The sequence below is a fragment of the Helobdella robusta genome (assembly GCF_000326865.2).
Source record: "Helobdella robusta unplaced genomic scaffold HELROscaffold_30, whole genome shotgun sequence".
NCBI classification, from domain to species: domain Eukaryota; kingdom Metazoa; phylum Annelida; class Clitellata; order Rhynchobdellida; family Glossiphoniidae; genus Helobdella; species Helobdella robusta.
This window is the reverse complement of record NW_008704502.1, coordinates 1,900,520-1,921,239: the sequence shown is the minus strand read 5'-3', so window position 1 is coordinate 1,921,239 and position 20,720 is coordinate 1,900,520. Positions and strand designations below refer to the sequence as shown.

The 20,720-nt window shown below is 35.6% G+C and overlaps 3 protein-coding genes across 3 annotated transcripts; 2 read left to right on the top strand and 1 right to left on the bottom strand.

The window, feature by feature from the left end:
- Positions 1-704: 704 nt before the first annotated feature.
- Positions 705-1,091, top strand: HELRODRAFT_174694 (hypothetical protein; the record flags this gene model as incomplete). The annotated part of the gene is made up of 1 exon (XM_009022125.1): positions 705-1,091. One exon carries the CDS (start codon positions 705-707, stop codon positions 1,089-1,091), a length of 387 nt encoding a protein of 128 aa, XP_009020373.1.
- A 1,220-nt stretch (positions 1,092-2,311) lies between these two features.
- Positions 2,312-3,539, top strand: HELRODRAFT_192243 (hypothetical protein). The gene is made up of 2 exons (XM_009022124.1): positions 2,312-3,378; positions 3,435-3,539. The coding sequence occupies exon 1, from the start codon at positions 2,716-2,718 to the stop codon at positions 3,100-3,102; it is 387 nt and encodes a 128-aa protein (XP_009020372.1). The 5' UTR covers positions 2,312-2,715; the 3' UTR covers positions 3,103-3,378; positions 3,435-3,539.
- Positions 3,540-4,264: 725 nt separating this feature from the next.
- Positions 4,265-8,785, bottom strand: HELRODRAFT_174692 (hypothetical protein; the record flags this gene model as incomplete). Its single annotated transcript, XM_009022123.1, has 9 exons — positions 4,265-4,389; positions 4,714-4,800; positions 5,237-5,401; positions 5,706-6,151; positions 6,622-6,706; positions 7,056-7,127; positions 7,666-7,757; positions 8,164-8,350; positions 8,713-8,785. The coding sequence occupies 9 exons, from the start codon at positions 8,783-8,785 to the stop codon at positions 4,265-4,267; spliced, it is 1,332 nt and encodes a 443-aa protein (XP_009020371.1).
- Between the last annotated feature and the right edge of the window lie 11,935 nt (positions 8,786-20,720).

The following is a 20,720-nucleotide window of genomic DNA, read 5'->3' as shown; positions in this document are numbered from 1 at the left end:
AAACCTTAAACAACAAAAGCATGAAAGTAATCTAAAAACTGCAAACTTCAGTTTGTAAATTTTGCAGATATTCGTATCTACGTGCGTTAACATTCCAAAGGATTGTTGAAACGTTTACATTTGGATAAAAATTTTATCAAATAGCTACTTAGACAATTTTTGCTTCAAAGTTTAATCTAATCAAAATAAATAGACTGCTTTTTTCAAAAAAAAATTTATAGATAGCTGATGTTTGTATACTATCAAAGTGAACTAGTATTGAATTTGATAATCCATCACGTAGCTCTACTGTAACATTAGTTAGTCACATTTTATTGAATTAAGAGGTTGAAAATAGTTGAAAAAGTTTGGTTTATTAACATTCTAATCATAACGAATTTACATTATTCTTTAAAAAATAATTATTTTAAACAGAAATTGTCTGCAAAATTTATGATTCGACTGGCACCTATTCTAATTACGGAAGAAATAAACCTGAAACATTTGTCTTTCACCGTCTTGAGAGTAATAACGAAAAATCTCAAACGGATGGCAAATAATATCTTCACCAAAACAATGAACTGATCTGCCCTCTAACTCTTAAACAAAAACTAAATTGATTTCTAGATTTAAAACCTGTTGTTAGAGTTCGGTGAATGTCAACCACAGCAGAATCTAAATTCTGAAAAATCCGCTTCATCGCGAATCATCATCCTACAGACCGAATGGATAATCACACCGTTAAGGTAATCATTTTAATCAACGTCATCATAATTTCGTACTGTGTAAGTGCCATGATCTACCCACAGCCATACCCGTTCTACGTAACATTCGACTTATCCCTCATAACATTCATCATTGCTTTCCTACCTCACACCTATTTATACTTAGTCGCCTTCATCACTCTTATGATAGTGTTGACCACTCTCGCAACGGCGCTCTTCTTCTCTTCCGTTGTATTCATCCGCAATAAAATTTTCTTTGAGGCAGACGAACTCCCGAAGTTCAGCTTGATCTTCGAGAAGCAGTTTGATGTTGTATGCAGTCTAATAATGTATCTAATGGGTGCCTGCCAAGAGAATAGCACGTGGGATAATTGCACCATTGTCTGATGTTATTTTTTTTTTCATAGTTGGTTCGGTGAGGTGTTTGTTTCTAGTGGGCTGCGTTTTTGTGATGGGGTGACATTTATAATGCAATTAGCATGTATACATTTTTTTAAATATATATATACATAAGTATGAGCATGTGCGTGTGTGTGTGTTTGTGTGTGTATGTGTATTTATTCATTTATTTGTTTGTTTGTTTGTTTCATTGTCTACTATTTATTCAACGTTTTTGTTCAACTAATGATATTGAATATAACAGAGGAATCTGGAACATGTCTTACGCCAAACAGTTTAACATTTTTCTACTATAAATGTTTAAATTTAAATTTTCACCGAACTAATTATATGCTGTGCATTTAGTAACAACTAACCATGTGCAAGCGTTTAAAAAATGATTTGTCTTTCAATCGTCTGTTTTGAAATTTTATGTGAAATTTCTTAGTGAGAGTAATTAATTGACATTTTAAACACTTTAATTTCCCATTATTTTTCAATTTTGAATGATATCAGAGCAACTATTGTGTTTTTTTTCATCATTAAAATATCTTTGAAATTGTTTGTAGATATGCAAGATTGAATGTCTGTTTGCGCTCCAGCAAACCTTGCAAACATTATTTTATTTTATTTTTTCGTTTCATCATAATTCAATATTTTCTGAGAGAATTCAAAATAATTTGAGACCACACTTTTTAACACCAATTGTAAAATTTGAATGTATAAATATAATAATATAAATAAATATTTAATAACAACATGTTTCTAGTAAAAGAAAGTTAATATAGTAAGTTCCGAAAAAAAATTGAATTTTTAAATATATTACATCTACAATTAGCAGCATTAGTCACTCAATACACTACAGAACAAAGAACAAGTACACACACACACACACACACACACACACACACACACACACACACACACACACACACACACACACACACACACACACACGTAAACACACACATATATATACACACAGACACACACACATATACACATATATATACACACGCACACACACACGCACAAAACCCGAATCAACGAAAACTGTAAACGAAATTAAAAAATGAAAGTTACAGTTTGTAAATAAAACTCGTGTCTTTGTTTTGTTTCGACATTCCAAAGGATTGTTTGAAATTTTGTATCCAGATAAAATGTATCAAAAGGTTATTTTAGTATTTTTTACCTAGAATTATAAACTAATTAATACAAATAGATTGTTGTTTTTTTTTTAAATTGATGAATAACCGAAGTTTATTATCGTGAACTAGATCTGATGCGTTAGTCACCTTTGTTTTAAATTAAAAAAAATTTAAAATTGTTGCGAAAATTTTGGTTGATAAATTTGTGAACATTTCAAAACATAAAAAATTTATACTGGATTCGACTGACAATTACCAATTACAGATATTATAAATCTCGATGGTTACAACGAAGAAATCTTGAAAAAATCCCAGATAAACATCTTCCCTCAAACAATTAACTGATCTGACATTTGACGCTCGCACGAAAACCAAATTGATTTGAATATTTAAAACGCGTCAGTGGAGTTTGGTGAATAACAACAACGACAGAATCTAAATCCTGGAAAATCCGCTCAATCGCGAATCATCCTCTACCAGAAAGAATGGACATGCATACATTCAAAGTAATCATGGTAGTGAACGTCGTCATCATTTCTTACTGCGTGAGTGCAATGATCTACCCGCAGCCATACCCAATCTACATAATGTTCGAGGCATCACTGGTGGCCTTCATCATTGCTTTCCTACCACACAACCGTCTCTACCTAATCTATTTCGTCACTGTCGTAATACTTTTGATCATTTTCGCAACGGCATTCATCTCCTCCGTTATCATCTTGATCCGCTATAAGATTTTCCTTGAAACGGATGAACTCCCAAAGTTTAGCTTCATCTTCGGAATGCAGCTTAAGGTTGTGATTGGCGCACTATCATACCTGATGGGTTTCTGCGAAGAGAATAGCACGTGGGATAATTGCAATCATATTTGATGTTTCTTTTTTTTCATTATGGTTGTGTGGGTTGGTCGCGTGTGTACCTGGTACTGGAGCGTTTTGGGTGAGTCCGACGGGACATTTATTACGCAAGTACCATGTGTGGATCTTTTATAACATATGCAACATTTGTGCGTGTGCGTCTGTGCTTGTTCGTGTATTCTTTTATTTATTTGTCTGTTCTTTTCATCGTTTGGTTGATTGTTTGATTGATTGTTTGTTTAATCTTATGTATATTTGCCTAACTAAAGATATTTAAATATATATATATATATATATATATATATATATATATATATATATATATATATATATATATATATATATATTCTAATCATCATTTATGTATAACATTACATGCTCAAAACGATTCAACATTTATTTATTATGAACGTTTTAATTTAAATTTGCTCAGTGTTTGTTTGCTATAAAGTTTCAAATGACAAAGCAGTAACCACACGTATGCCTGCATGTTTTCCAAAATGTCCATCATTTATTTTCAGTAATTATTATCTATGTAATGTTTTGTGTTTTCAACATGCTGAAACTATTTTGAACAAATATATTAAGTTACTTAGGCTCACTCAGATGATTTATTAATGTCATAAATTCACAGACATTTTTTGGTATTAATTGGCTTTATTTAAAACTTCCACTCAAATTTTTTGCTTGTTTGATTCTCTACAGATAATTAAACTTATAATTTGTTGAAGTTCTTGTTATTTTAAATCAAATAATGCGTTTTAGTATAACCAAATTTTGAAAAAAATTATCTTATTTCGATGGTCTCTTTGATCGAAATATGGATGATAAATGATGAAAATTAATTTATTTAAAAAAATGTATTTCTTCATCCCACCGTAAAATGAAGTACCCCAAATAAATAACTCTACCATGAGGTCGTATATTAAATGACTGTTGTCTAAAATGTTATATAGAATCATCCAATTTTAAATTTTCACACTTGTCTAATTATTATATCTTAAAAACATCATCAGCAATGTGAATAAAACGCCGTGACATCGCACACATTGTACCTGACAAGTAAGGATCTCTTTGTCCTCGAACCCGGTAACTGTAACATCAGTGCCAGGCACGTTAACCATTAAGCCACTAGGCCATTCCATTAATAATATAGAGACGGATTGTAAGAAGTGTTTCAAATATAGAATCCGGCTTTCATATCGGCCGTAGTGCAAAACACGGTGACGTAAACGGTCAGGATTGCCAGGAATGTGACGAGGACCGTTATGAGGACGATTTTCAAGACTGGCATGCTGTCGTCTGCGCGTGTTTTTATAATTATAATTAAATTTATAATTATAATTTTAGCTATAATTTTAATTATGTTTAAAATTTTTTTTTGTCATAATAAAATGACTTAAGTAAAGAATTTTTTTCTGCTAAAACCATTGACGGTAAAACATTTCATTCGAACAAAATAATACAAATATTTTTTTTCATTTTTTATTCAATCTATTTTAAATATTGACATCTAATATTTTTTATTGTTAAAATACAAAAACAATTCATGATTATTAAATAACTTTTTTTCATAAACTATTAAACTGAAAAAAATATTGCACAACGAAGTGAACACGAAGTAACCTACCCTACCTATATAGATGTGCGTGTGAGCCATAGAGGTGGAATACTTTCCTTCGATCATGTTGACTGCCAGGCAACTATAGCTGCCTAAGTTTATTTTCAAAAAAATTTTATTTTTAAAAAGTTTAGCCACAAGAATAGTAGAAAAAAAATCAAGGAATGATTTAAGGTCGAGTTGGAGGGAGGTAGGTGGAGATGCTCCAAAATTTAGAAACATCGCGAAATTTTTTCTAAACTTAATTTACTTATATAACATTTAAGACGTAAACTATTTTAATAAGAAAATTTGTGAAAAAAAATGATTTAATATGTAAAAAAAGTTTGCCAATATTTTTAAAACTATCCAATTGATTATTTTTTCTTGAATTAAAAATAGATTAGGCTGAAGGGGCTTCCACTTTTTCTCTACATCCATCTCTATACTTTTAAATCTAACATTGACAATATCTCAACCTCTATAACTTTTAAATCTGGCATTAACAATATCTTTTTTGTCTAAATTTTTTTCATAATTGCTACTTACCAGAATTTTCAACTTGCAAAGTTTGCCCCCTACCCAGAAGAGTATAATTATTGTAGTACCACTGGTACGAGCAGCTTGGATTGCAAACAGCCACACAGGCGATCTGGTCGTTTGGGCGGACGTAGTGGCTGTTGGGTGCTACTATCGTTACGTTTTCAGGTGGGTCTGCGTTGGGTTTTAAGTGAAAGTTTTAGGAAGATGTGTATGTGTGTGTTTCTGCGTGTGTGTGTGTGTGTGTGTGTGTGTGTGTGTCTGTGTGCGTGTGTGTTTGTTGTGTGTGTGTGTCTGTTGTGAGTGTGTGTATTTTCAAATGGGTTTGTCAGATAAATCTGATTAAATATATAAAAATAAATGCAAAACAATCAAACCACCATACCTTTAAAAAAATTAAACTTCAAACATTTTTGACTTTTAAACGTTCATTACAGAAAGATGCATATAAATTAAAAACGAAATAAAATGTGCCAACAGAGCAGATGTTTGGCAGCGGTGTAGCATGAAAAGTTGAAGGGCATGGCCACTGCCAAGGTCAACATGGCAGCCCTACATCTGAAGGATTTAAAGATCGGAACCTTCTTGTAGTCCACCAGCTGTTCCACTGTGTTCGTCAACTCTGACATACTTTCAGTTTCCGATTTCTGGATTGTCATCGACTCGACAATGTCTTCTTGGTCACCGTCCTCGCTCTTGGTCGTGATGTAGCTCTTGTGGTTGCTGCGGCTGTTGTGGTTTTTGTGGCTGTTGTGATCGTTGTGTCTGTGACTGTTGTGGTCGTTGTGTTGGTGGCTTTCGTTGTTATGGTGGCTGTTGTGGGAGCTGTTGTCATTTTCGCGTCCGAATTGATATCTGGAGACGTCAAACGACGGTCGACTCCAAACGAGGCGCGGAGCATTGGCGTGGGTCGTATCGTTGAATCTGTAATATACGTATTACAGGTTGTTGAATACGTATATACGAAATAATTCCTAACTGTATGTACCTAAAGTGTGAATAAATACAAAATTACTTCAAAAATATTTATGTAATATTTTACTCTTGCTTACTGAACTTTTTATTATAAAATAAAATAGAAAAAAAAATCTGCTGTACGTAATAAATAACTCTAAACAATTGAATTTTCCTGATTTAATAAATTTTTAGCATTGCCTAGCTTAAATATCATAGATTTGCTAGTGTTCAACCTGTAAAATATGCTGCTATACATAACCAGATGTCTTAAAAGCAATATCAATATCTCCTCCTGATAGAGTTTAATTTCATGAAAATAGTTATTAAATATCATCATCAGATAGATAGAAATTTTACAGGAATGTTTCTTGGATAAGTTTTCAAGTTTATTGCTGGCAAGGGATTAGCCCAGGTCAATTTTGTTTAAATAAATAGACCTGAGTGAACATTTGAAGTTGACAAGGTCTTTCATGTTCACAACTGAGTCAGCATCGTGTGAAGTTGAACAGTCGACTCGTCTGTCTGAATGAGTTTGGTTGGACTACATTTCTCAGACGTAAGCATAAAAAATGTTTAAGGTAATTTAAATTGGAATTTTGTTTAATTTGATTCAAAAATTACATAAAAACTACTGGTCTGATTTATATCAAATATGAAAAGTGTATTTTTAAAATAGTTCGCACGCTTAACATTTTATTATTAAACATAAAAAACATTTAAAAAAAATGGCCAACAGACTAACAAATGAGCCTAGATCAACCTAACAACAAGCAAATGCGAAAAAATATACAATCTGTCTATAAAAAAAACATTCATTAACGAACGAATGCCTCTACGTAAGAATTGATTAATAATGTAAGTAGAAACCAACCGAGCACAACCAAATGAAATATAACTCTGGCTCCTTCTGATGCATCAACCGAACATTCATATTTCCCGGCGTCTGATTATATGGTTGCATGTATTTGTCATTGAATGAGTGGATCATTTTGTAGGTTAGTATGTAAATGGAAAGATAACTGAAGACTGTCCTAAATGCATGATGATTAGATAGGTTGCATGGATTGTATTAGGATTGAGTTAACTATCTCTTTGTAGATATCTTAAATAAAATATGATTGAAAGCATGGACCATATAAAGACTGAGTTAACCGTTATTCTAATTTTATTACCACAACTTCATATGTACATGCGGAGTTGATAAACTGGCTAGAGAATAAATACTTGATAAAATTGATGAAATATCAAAATAGAATTAATAATTTTTGTTTTTTTTTAAATTTTCAAAAATGGTACACGGTTAAAACGTGTATATGGTAGAATCTGTGTAATAGGCAATTGATTTACAAAGTGTTAGTTGTTAATAACTCTGTGAAACACTTTAAAAAAATTTTAATGAAAGAGTCATAAAGTTCAAAATTTACACTACAAATTTAAACACACCAATCAATCAACGAACTCTGAATAAAATGTAACACTACCATTGAAGGCAATCTTGCTAATGATAACGTCACATGAGTAGGGGCTGTCTGATAAGGTTTGGTATTTGCTTCCCAGCTCGAAGCTACTCAACCTTGTTGGAGTGAAAACAACATTTTGACATGAATTGCATGGCATTTGAGAAAATATCTCAACCCTCAACTGGAACTTGGAGTGTTCTCTGCCAACCAAGGCACTCTCTATAGTCACTACTTTGTTGTTAATAAAACTACAGCAATTATGTTCTATGTAGATCATATGTACATTAAAGTGTCAATAATGAATGAATTGTTAAGATAACATATTGTCATATATTCACGCGCAAAATTGTAAAAAAAAACTCAACGTGTTATCATTCTTATAATAAACATGTTAACTTGATTTTGTATATGAATGGTGGCCTGTCACATTTAGTCTCTTTCACGTCATTCCATTCATCTTGACTAATTAAATATATATGACGTCAGAATGACGTCACAATGATGATGACATCCACTAACTGACAGCCAGGCCCGTGCACAATGACCATCCCATTGAATGTCCAGCTCCAATGAAAGTTCCCTCTTACGTGATGCAGTGATGAAGATGGTGATGGGCCGGCGGGAGGAATTGTGATGTTGCACTTCATGACGAACTGACCACCGATAACTACAGCTGCTGAATCCGGTCCTCTCAGTTGACTGGTAACTGTTGTGGTGATGTGTTGGGTAAGATGATGATGGTGATGGAGATAAAGGTAAGAGAAGGAGGAGGAGTTTGATGGTGATGAAAGTGGAGATAGTACGATGATGAGAACGATGGTGATGGTGAAGTCAAAGGAAAGATGGAGAGAGAGAATATTAAAGATGAATGAGTTAAACATAATCACAAGAAAGAATATTAAAGAAAAAGAGAAAGTAAACCAGAGAAAGAGAGAGAGGAGAGAAAGAGAGAGAGGAGAGAAAGAGAGAGAGATGAATGATAATAAAATACAGAGAAAAACACATACCACAAAAATATTTATATCATGAATACAGTCAATCTATACAATCATCGTTAATGACACCGACCACCACGGCGAGAGAGGCAGGCGAGAAGGACGATGCAGATTAATTCTTTGGCTGTCTTCCTGTAGCTACACATTCCGCTCTCGCCAATGTCAATCAAGTAGAATTGTAGGAGGAGTCAGCTGGTGACGTCATTGTAGAGAAATTGTTTATTTAGTAATTAATTTTTACAAAAATGTAATTACTTTCAACGTTTCATAAAGTAATCAACAAGTTCCCATTAAGTAAAATACGTTTTATTGAATGTTTGTGATTGACTAATCGATAAATTGATTGAAAATTGTAGATGTGATAAGCGTTCGAACCCAGTAACTGCATGCCAATATCGTGCCGCTCATATGTAAAAGAATTATTCACCTTGTGATCTTAAACTTACTCAGTATGTTAGGATTTTCTGAATCTATACCAAATCTCAAAAACATTAGAGGATAATGTTAACAAATTAACTCGATTCTTGTAAAGAAGTTATTAAAGCTCGAAGTAGAGAACAAATGCGTTGATGTTTTGGTTTTAAAATGTTGTTGCTGTTGTTTACACATGACGTCATCAAAAGATGTTTTACGTTCACGTAAACTTATTCTTTGTTTTTAAATAATTTAGTCATATGAACGCCGTCATCAGCAATCCGTAACGCACGTACATACACACATACACGCACGCACACCTATACGCATTTATATCCATGTGCACTTATATATAGGTTAGGTTATATATATAATATTCTCTCTCTCTCTCTCTTTCTCACTCTCGCTCTCTTTCCCTCTTTTTTCTCTCTCTCTCTTTTTTTCTCTTTTCCTCTCTCTCTCTCTCTCTCTTTTTCTCTCTCTCTCTATAAACATTTATATATATATATATATATATATATATATATATATATATATACATATACCTGTATATAATGATTAAAATATAATTTCCATGCACAAAAGAGTTGCACCTATAATAGCTATTCATCTGCTTATGTAATTAGTTTTCATGTCCAACAAAGCATTCGGAAGATTTGGATATATATGTACATGCATTGGGGAGAAATCGTTTCACATACACACACACATACACATACGCACGTACATACACATACAAATATATGTAAACACACACACAAGTATAGTTTGATATTTAATGTGTTATAAAAGGTTGAAATATTTTGGATAACAAATTATTTAAAATTTATCCCAGATAAAGGTATGTCAATGTACATGTAATACCTATGCGAAGATATACTCGCATATTTTGCTTAATAACTATCTTGTTTATCTTTGTAGCATGATTATAACTTATATTTTAGGTTTTTTTTTAAATAATAAAAAAATCAAATCTGATAAGTTATGATAAAAATAATTTTTCAAAATGTGCGTATTTTGAAAGCGTTTTTCATCCAACATAGCTCATTCGAGTTCATTCCATGTTATTACTTCGTACTAGTTAAAATTCATCTCATATGTCTAAAAAAACTTCAGTAATATTCTTAAAAATTATTCAGGAATCTTTCACTTTTGAAATAAAAACGACAACATAGAAGATAGAAATGAGATTCACTGATTTTGAAAAACTTTAAATTCACTTGAAAGCGCACGCATTAGCACAGATGTTGGACGTCTGTCAAGGAAAGCGACAGATGATCTTAACACGCTAACCTATCTACTGCCATCAAATACTCAGATGAAAAGTAATTTTCCGGTGCTAGTGGTTGCTGCTGTAGTCGCGGCCTCATCCACATCGTCATCGAAGCCACAACATCATTATCACATTGTAATCAATCTCACTTCTTTATTGTCATCGTAACTGAAACATGCCTATAAAATTATTATAAACTTTGTATTCATTCGCTTAAACATCTATACCATATTCATTTAATCTATTATTCATTCATTTATTTGTTCATTCATTCATTCAATCAATCATTCATTCATTTGTTTATCCATTCGTCCAGCTATTAGTTCATCCATTCATTTTTTTCATTTATTCAAAACAAACTAACATATTTGTGTTATTTATGACCAACCAGCGGAAAAAAAATTTGAGATAATTTCAGTTGTCCAGTAGAAAAAAACTAGATAAAATGGATACAAAACTGATAGTTATTACGATAATTATGATACTTAAATTTGCCATTACTGCAAAAATGTTTGAAGACAAGGAGGGCCACAACAAAGAAGGTGTGTGTTAAGTTAACGATTTTCGTTTAAAAAATTTATCGTCAGAAATTTATTAATTTATAAGTGAAAATTTTTAATTTATTTATCAATTCATGCATTCCTTCATTCTTTTGTTTGTTTATTCAATCATTCATTCAATCATTCGTCCATTCATTCAATCGTTCAATCGTTCGTTCATTCGCTCATTCATTCATTCTTTCATCCATTCATTCAATCATTCATTTATTTAATTATTCATCCATTTATTCAATCGTTCGTTCATTCATTCATTCATTCGTTCGTTAATTCATCCACATTTTCAATCATTCATAATCTACCATCACCAAGGTCACATGACTAAAGGAGGATTTTGTAACTTCCCGAAATTTTTGTGGTCCTCAGATGAACAAGACATCGAAGAGATAGATTCACAAACCCATCATCATCATCATAGCAATCAACCTCACTCACATCATCACAATCAAACTAATCATCGTATGGCGGGAAACAAATTAGACGCTGATAAGTTTGGAGATGATTTGTATGTGGATGATTTACTTTGGAAAACTTCTACAAATTCAATTTCTTTGGCATCATCATCTTTATCATCTTCATCCTCATCATCTTCATCATCCTCATCCTCATCATCATCACCACATGACTCTTCCAAAGAATTGACTTCTAATTCCTTATCATATCTTCCGTCATTGCCGTCATCATCATCATCATCGTCACCATCATTATCGTCATCATCATCGTCATCATCATTGTCATCATTGTCAAAAAGATCTTGGACAACTCAAGAAATCTTTCATTCAGTCTCGCAACCGCCACCATCATCATCGTCATCATCATCATCATCTTCTTCTTCGTCGTCATTACATTTTAACAACCACCAAATTAGCATGTGGACTCAGAGGAAGCACATCATCATATCATCATCTTCATTCGTAACATGGTATTCATCGCAAGTTCCTTGCAGGAATGATTTGAATTCACGACCACCACCATCGTCGTCGTCGTCGTCTACACTGTCATCATCACCATTATCATCATCAGCATCATCGCCATCACCGTCATCCCATTCATCATTATCACACCCGCCAAACTCATCAACTCCATCATCACCATCATCACCTTTGGCATTGTTTGATGTTCACAAAGAAAATGAAACCAGCCATCCATCGAGCAGACAACAGATTCGGCAACAACAACAACTTCCACAAAACTTTCAAAATCACAATTATCGCAGTAGGCAAAATGGGAATGTAAATACTAGCGATCATTCTCGGCTGCACCATAGCCACAACCATGATGATCACCGACCGCAAGAAGATGTTAACAACCATCTCGGACAACAAGTTGACGGTCATCATCAACTATACCATTCACAATACGAATATCAAGGTCGGCGTTGGTCACTTCAGCAACTAGCTTCACAGCAACAACAACGACGACAACAACTTTTTAAACAGCATCATCAACGACAACATCAACAACAACATCAACCACAACATCAACAACAACACTACCAACAACATCAACCACATCAACATCAACACTACCAACAACACTACCAACAGCATCAACAACAACATCAACAACAACATCAACAACAACATCAACAACAACATCAACAACAACAACAAAAAATGTGCACAACAAACACAAACAAACAACACATTAAATGTCTTTCCATTGAGAACGACAGCGCCTATAGAATCGTTGAAATAAACAAAGGGTTGGTGTTAGCATTTTTTTCCTCTATTGATTTTATAATTTTTGTCGGTAATGTTTCTGCTTTGTCTTTAAGTAATTTTTGTTCAGTAAAAGTTCTCAGGTTCCAAGTAAAAGTACTGACAAAATAAATTTTCCAAATTCTTCTTAGAAATCCAAATCCAGACACTTAAATACGAAATATTAAGTATATGAGCGTTTAGATATTTATTAAAGTTTTTGATTTAGTGAATTTTCATAAAAATATTCATTATTGCAGATAGAAAATGAAGAATAACAAATATATTATCATTATTATTATTATTGTTATTATTATTATTATTATTATTATTATTATTATTATACCGTATAGCATAATTATTAACAAATATATTGTGGTTTATGTTGTTGTACAAATATTTTTAATACACACGGGTTAGCAGGAATTTTATAGCCAAACTACTAAATTCATTACCGTAATTTTTTTAACTTCCAGTTAAAGTTTTCTGATGTCGTTGTTTTAGATGTTGTTAATGTTAAAACTGATGTTGTTGTTGTTGTAGTTGTTGTTGTTGTAGTTGTTCTCCTTGGTGTTTTTGATGTTGTTGATGTTGTCTGTATTTATGTATTTGACGTTGTTGATGTTGTTTGTACTAATGTGGTTGGTGTTGTTGATGTTTTTGTTGTTGTTGATGTAGTAGTTGTTGTTTATTTTCTAGCGTTAATTGATAGATGCCTAGTTCGTGCTTCATCATACAGCAGACCAACAACAACATAAACAACAACAACAGCATAAACAACAACAACAACAACAACAACATCTTAATCGCCACCTATCATATCAGATGATAACAGTCATGAATAAACATAATCACACAAAGTATCGTCATCTTTGCAGTTACTGTCATCGCAATCATCATTTTCAACGATATCACAATCTGATAATGACGTCATAACGATGACGTCACTGTTATCGTTATATGCTATAATATTTGCAGCAACGAATGCGTCATTTTTACGCACTCTTCTAAATTATTTTTAACACTTGAGTGATTTTTTCTCATGTATTTCAAAAACACCTCAATAGTTTTCGTGGATCTATATACATTTATACATACATACAGACATACATACATACATACAGACACACAAACATGCATGCATTCATACAGACAGACATACATACATACAAACATACATACATACACCGCAATTATTTTTAATTTACTTTTGAAATTAAAATTTAAAATTAAAATTAAAATTTATTTATAAAAAGAAATTTCCTGAACCAATTTTTAAAATCTGTGTAAAAAAAAATAAATTATAAGGGGAGAGATTAGGCCAAAGTTTGCTGCAATAGTTGTCTCCTCCCACACTGTTACCTAGGTTTTTGTATTCACTCATTCACTCATTTGTTCACTCACTCATTCATTCATCAATAAAAAAAAAGAAAAGAAAAAAAATAAATAAAAGTTGAAAAAGTTATATATATTTTCCACTGGTTAAATATTTAAAGATAATTCAGTCATTTATCCGTTCGCTCGTTCATTCAATCCGTCACTCATTCATGTATTCGTTAATTCATCCATTCGTTCGGTTGTTTATTCATTCATTCATTCATTTATTCACTCACTCATTCATTCTTTTTTTTCCCTCACTCGTCCGTTCAGTAATTAGCTCATTCATTCCCCCATCATTCACTCAATCATTCGTTTGTTCGCTGGCCCGTTCATTTGGTCATTCACTGGTTCATCCATTCATTCATCCATCCACCCCACTTGGTTTGTTTTCTTTCCTTCGTTTCTTGGTTGTTTTTAATCACATATGGCTCCAACGTTACAACAGTGCCCTGTCTGCTTTAACCACTATAGAAGCACTCCAGACGGGAAGTTATGTCGGCACGGAGGTAAAATGAAAGGACAAGAATGCTCAGGGTCCCGGAAAAAAGTTGATCCATCGGGCGCGAGGGCTGCTGCGCCTCTCGGTGCCGCACCCGACCCCAAGCCCGGGTTGCACACACGGTCGTCGGCCGCATCGGTCTCCGGTGATCCTCTCGACCTGGATTACTCTGGTGTTTTTGACAAGCTGACGGCCGTGCTGAAATGTGTACCGTGTACGACCATATCCCTAAGCCATGCAGGAAGAAGTTCGCACATGATCTGAACGCCTTGCTGACGGCTGTTTGTAATGACCCTGGTGACACGGCTCACTGGGTTAGACTCCACTGTTTTGTCCCATACGTCTTACAGAAAACTTCCAGAGGGGGTCGCCGGATCAACCAGGGCAATCTGATCAACAAGCGTCTAAGCGAATATTCAACTATTGGTCTTGAAACCCTGGTACTGTGCTTTGATGGGTTCAATAATGCCAAATCACAAAAGCACAACCCCGATCGGTGAATCAATGCTGTGTCATCTTGTATTGAACAGGGAAACCTGTTCTCGGCTGTCAGACTTGTCTGTTCGCCGGAGGGCCTGGCGGAGAGCTCGCCGGCCACCTTCAATAAATTATGTTCCATCCACCCAAAAATTCCGGTGGACAGGCGGGTCTTTCCCGCATTGACACCAACGGCTGGTTGCGTTTCTCTAGCCGAGGTGCTGAGGGCCGTTAAATCGTTCAAAAACGGTTCTTCTGGAGGCCTGGATGGCCTACGACCCCAGCACCTTAAGGATGTTTTTTCAGGCCCCTTGCCAATCGACAACACACTGAACTCCTTAACCCAATTCATTAATTTGATCCTATCTGGAGCTTGCCCACTCTCCGTCCGCCGGTCCTTTTTTGGAGGCCGGCTAATAGCTTTAAATAAGAAAGACGAAGGGGTCAGACCGATTGCGGTCGGGAACGTTTGGAGAAGGTTGGCCGGCAAATGTGCCTTGGCCCTGGTCGTGGTCGAACTCAAGACCAAATTCTACCCGACTCAGTTGGGTGTCGGGATTGAGGGTGGTGCTGAGGCCGCTGTTCATGCGGTTCGAAGATTGGTCACCGACCTCCCCGATCAATGGGGGTTTCTGAAACTGGACTTTAAAAACGCCTTCAATGCCTTGAGAAGAGACTCGATGTTGGAGGCTGTCAAACTTTTTTGCCCCAATATCTATAATTTTTGCCATTCTGCCTATGGCGGAGTCTCTTCCCTTGGCTACCACTCTTGGGTTGTAGAATCAGCCGAGGGGGTACAGCAGGGTGATCCCCTTGGACCTTTGCTGTTCGCACTAACTCTACATCCACTCTTAGAGAAAGCTTCGTCCACTTTCGTTTGCGCTTATCTGGATGATATCAGCATTGCTTCGAACGGCCCAAATCTGGCCGATAGCTACAAATATTTGAAGCATAACTCCGCTGCAATTGGTTTAGAGTTAAACATTAAAAAATGCGAACTTCACTGCCAAAGTTTATTTCAGGTGCCACATGCGCTGGCTAAAATACCTAGAGTTGGTGCATCAGAACTGAGTTTTTTAGGCACACCCTTGGTCGAGGGCGATTATCAAATAAAGTTTTTTGACCAAAAGCTCTCTGAGCTTAAATTCGCCCTGGGTCGTGTTTCCTGTCTTTCGGCCCATGATGCCTTGACTATTATCCGCAATGCCCTCAGTTTGCCCAAATTGATGTACTTCCTGCGTACATCCAAACACATTGATTTTTCTAAATTGGGCAAATTTGACGGAGCCCTGCGCACCGCCCTGTCGTCGGTTTGCAATGTTCAAGTGACCGACAGTGGTTTGTCCCAGGCTCAGCTGCCCGTGCGATTTGGTGAGCTGGGGTTGCTTAGCGTGGTTCAGCTGGCTCCCGTTGTTTATAATTCTTCTGCCGCTGCCACTCTCGACCTGCAGTCTTCCCTGCTCCACCGGTTTTTTTGTTGCCGCGATATTCTTCCCTCAGTGTCCGCCCCGGGAGACCGTACGCACGTCCAATTTTTGAACGAAGAATATAAAAAAATCTTTCAAAATTTGTTGTCTTCATGCGGCGACGACTTTTCCACCGCTCGTTTGTTGGCCATGTCCAGCGTTGCCAGCTGTGGGTGGTTGAGATCGTGGCCCAACACCTCTGTGGGCACCAGGCTTGACGACGAGTCTGTGAGATTTGCCATTGGCTTCAGACTTGGCCTGGTCATTCAGAATAAATACACGTGCCGATGTGGCGCTGGGGCGGACGAGTTTGGGCACCACGGTTTGGTTTGTCGCCTGGGTGGGGGCCGTCAACTACGTCACTTAGCGCTAAACGATTACATTTGTCGGCTCTTCTCCAAGGCTTCAATCCCGGTTCTCAAGGAACCATCCGGCATTTCTGCGCATGATGGTAGGCACCCGGACGGATGCACACTAATACCTTGGAGAGCCGGCAGATGTTTGGCGTGGGATGTTACGGTCCCTGGCACCCTCGCCGAACGATACGTAAACCTGACAAGTAAAGAATGCGGTTTGGCCGCGGCCAGGGCAGCGGATGAGAAAATGAAAAAATATGGGAATGCCCTCCCCTCGATGGAATTCTTGCCAATATGTATCGAGGTTCTCGGCCCGATGGACTCCAACACCCTTAAATTTCTTAAGGCAATATGTAAAATGATCAGCGTCAGATCAGGCGACAGCAGGGAACTGTTTTTCGCAACTAACCACATTTCGTGCTTGTTGCAGCGGTTCCTGCGTGTCTGTGTGCTTGAAAATATCCAACTGAATGCCGACATGTGCAATTAACGACAAATCAAAGTGTTAATCCATTTGTTACTTGATGTTTGACGGTTCAGTGTCACTCATCATGTTTTGGTTTTAACATACATACATACATACATACAGACATACATACATACATACAGACATACATACAAACATACATACAGACATACATACATACATACATACATACATACATACATACAGACATACATACATACATACAGACATACATACATACATACATACATACATACATACATCGAGAGTGAGGAAAGATTCGAACCTGGTCAAACCGCGGTGTCAAACGACTTAAAAAATGGCACTATAGCGTCTTCCAATCAAAAACAAATTATATAAAATATTTGTTTGATATATATCATAGTCATCATCATTAATACGATGATCGATATTATTAATATCATGATACTATCGTCGTATTTGTCATCATCATCATTATTGTTATCATCATCATCAGAATCATCATTTTCATCAACACAATCATCGTCACCATCGTAAACAGAGTTAAAAGTTTCTACTGCTTCAAATTCCAAGACCTAGGCAACGGTATGGTACTCTGGTGGAAATGTTAGTGGTCATCATCATCGTCATCGTCGCCATCAATTTATCATTATTGTCATCATTATTGTTATCATCATCAGCAGCATCATCATTTCCATTATTAGCGTCATTCACCATTGTCTTCGTCGCCATTCTCCTAAATGATAATAATAATAATAATATTCCATGTTTGTTTATCATCAACATCCTCACCAGCATCAGTTGGCTATCATCGTAACCATTATTACCATTATCATTATCATTATTATTGTTATTATCATTATTATTATGAATTGATAAATGAAATTAAAAATTGATAAATGTTCAACATTCGGTATGAGGAAAAAAACGGTACTTATGAACAATTTCTCCCGATGCTGATTATCGACGAAAAACCAATTCCTCATGTCGACATAGGCGGACACTTTGTCTATCTGGGCAAAACCTATGATTTTGAAGGCAACAACAGTAGGGCTAAAAAACAGCTGAATGGTAAGCTAAAAAATTTGCTATTAGTGATTAACAAACTGGACACGACGGCAAATTGGAAACTACAAATTCTACGTAGATATATACCGTCGCAATTGGCATTTGAGTTGCGGACATACGACATTTCCTTGACCTGGATAGGCAGCTGCCTCGACCCTCTCATTGTTGAATCGGTGAGATCATGGCTGTCACTACCTATCAGCAGCTGTGTGTCTGAATGCATGTCGCTCCCCTTCAAATTGGGAGGCTTGAACATTAGGTCTCCCAAGCACTATGCCGAATCTATGCAAATTAAACTACGCAATTATCTAAAATCAAACGGCAAAGACGAACTTAAGTGCTTGTGGGCCGAATCATTCAACAACTATATTGCGGTGGATAATCAGCTACCCGATTCGAACGACATCAAATCAACGCTCAAGGCACTAGTACTTCGACAACAAAGTACAGAATTTACACGGCTGACCTCACTCCGCTGTCAAGGTATGATAGTCAAGGCAATCAGTGATCATATTCCGGCAACTAGAATTGATCACTGGTCACGATACATTGCAAACCTTCCAGAGGTTCTATTCAGATTCGTCCGGAAAGGTTTAATTCAGCAACTGCCAACAAATGCCAACCTGTCCAGATGGGGAAAGCCTTCCACTGCCCAGTGCTTGTTATGCAATAATCTACAAACGAATAAACATGTACTATCCAACTGCAGTTCTTCGTCGGCACTGGATAGATACACAACAAGACACAACAAAATATTGACAATAATCCTCGACGGGAGATGTTCAACCACTATCACGCTTATTCAAGTCATTGCGACCAGATATCGCATTGCTACGCGGTGAAACGTTGGAAATTCTGGAATTAACAGTTTGCCACGAAACCAACTTCCTCAGCTCAAAAGAATATAAACTATCTAAATACTCTAATAATTTGAAAAATAACTTAATTGACGATTGCAAACATTTGAAAATAAAAATAAATACATTCGAAATTTCTACATTGGGTCTATTCAAGCAATTTAATTTATCTCATATAAACATTGTTTGGTCTGATAACTTTTGCAACGACCTTATTAAGTCTGCTGTATCATCGTCGTACGCTATCTATTGTGATAGAAATTTGAAATGAACCAATTTTGAAACTAATTAACTCTGGCTGTACTCACTCGATTTGAATGATGAGCTTCGCAGATTTGATAAAACACTAATTATTTCATTGACTTTTCATTTTATTTTACTTAATTTGTATTGTCATTTTTATTGATTTTATTGATGAATAAAAGATTGTTCCCATTATAATTATTAATAATAATAATAAAATTGGTATTATTATTATATTATTATTATTATTACTACTAAGTCATTTTAAAAAGAGCCATGGCAAGCGACTGAGGCGCGTCATCAACTACAAAAGCGCTGCGCTGCACGTACACGTGAATGAAAACATCACACACACACACACTTTTACAAGAGGTAGACAGGGATCTGCTTGCAGTCGAACACAGTTACTGCATCATCGGTGCCAGGCGCCTTCATTTGTTATTATCAATATTATTAGTGTTAATTTTTTTGATTGTATTTATCATCGTCTATATCATCATCATCGGGTAGCAGTCAGATCAGCCGTGAATGAGGACCGTCTTTGTTTCTCGTGGAGTTTGCAGAGGAGTGAGTGGCCCTTGGTAGCAGGTAAGTGGTAGGAAGGGATCGTTAAGGAAAGGGTGGAGTTGATGAAGAGTTTATTTTTTTATCCATCTATCTATCTATCCATCCAACCATACATCTATTTATCCATCTACCCAAACATCCAACCATCTATCCATCCACTCATCCATCCATTCAACTATTTTCATTTATTATGGTTTAATATTCACAATTTCACAATTTTTTTTAGAAATATAAAATATACTGCATCATCAAGAATGTCTGATTATCTTCTTTTTTCTCTTCCTCTTTTTCTTCATCTCCCTTCCTTCCATCTCACCGCCGAGATAATTTCAGGTTTTACACATTCGTTTATTTGTTCGCCAATTAGTAGCAATTAATACTATTCTGTTACAGTTCTCATTCATCTTACGATCAGATATCTACTTATTGGTACATGTATCCAACAATCTATCCATCCATCTATCCACTTATCTATATGTATTTCTCCATTCAACAGCTTTGATCTGCTTTTAATATATGTATGGTGAATGATGATGACGATGGTGGTGATGTTGGTGATGATGAAGACAAAGATGATGATGCTGGTGGTGGTGATAATGATGGTGATGATGGTGATGATGATAATGTTGATAAAAATCATGACCAAGATGGTAATGTGACAAAAAATGAAATTAATATGTTTAGAAAAGTTGAGGTTCAAACTGAAAAAAAAACTTTTCCTTTATACCAGATTATTTCGGCAAACATGCAAACACGGATCGTCATTCAGGAAACAC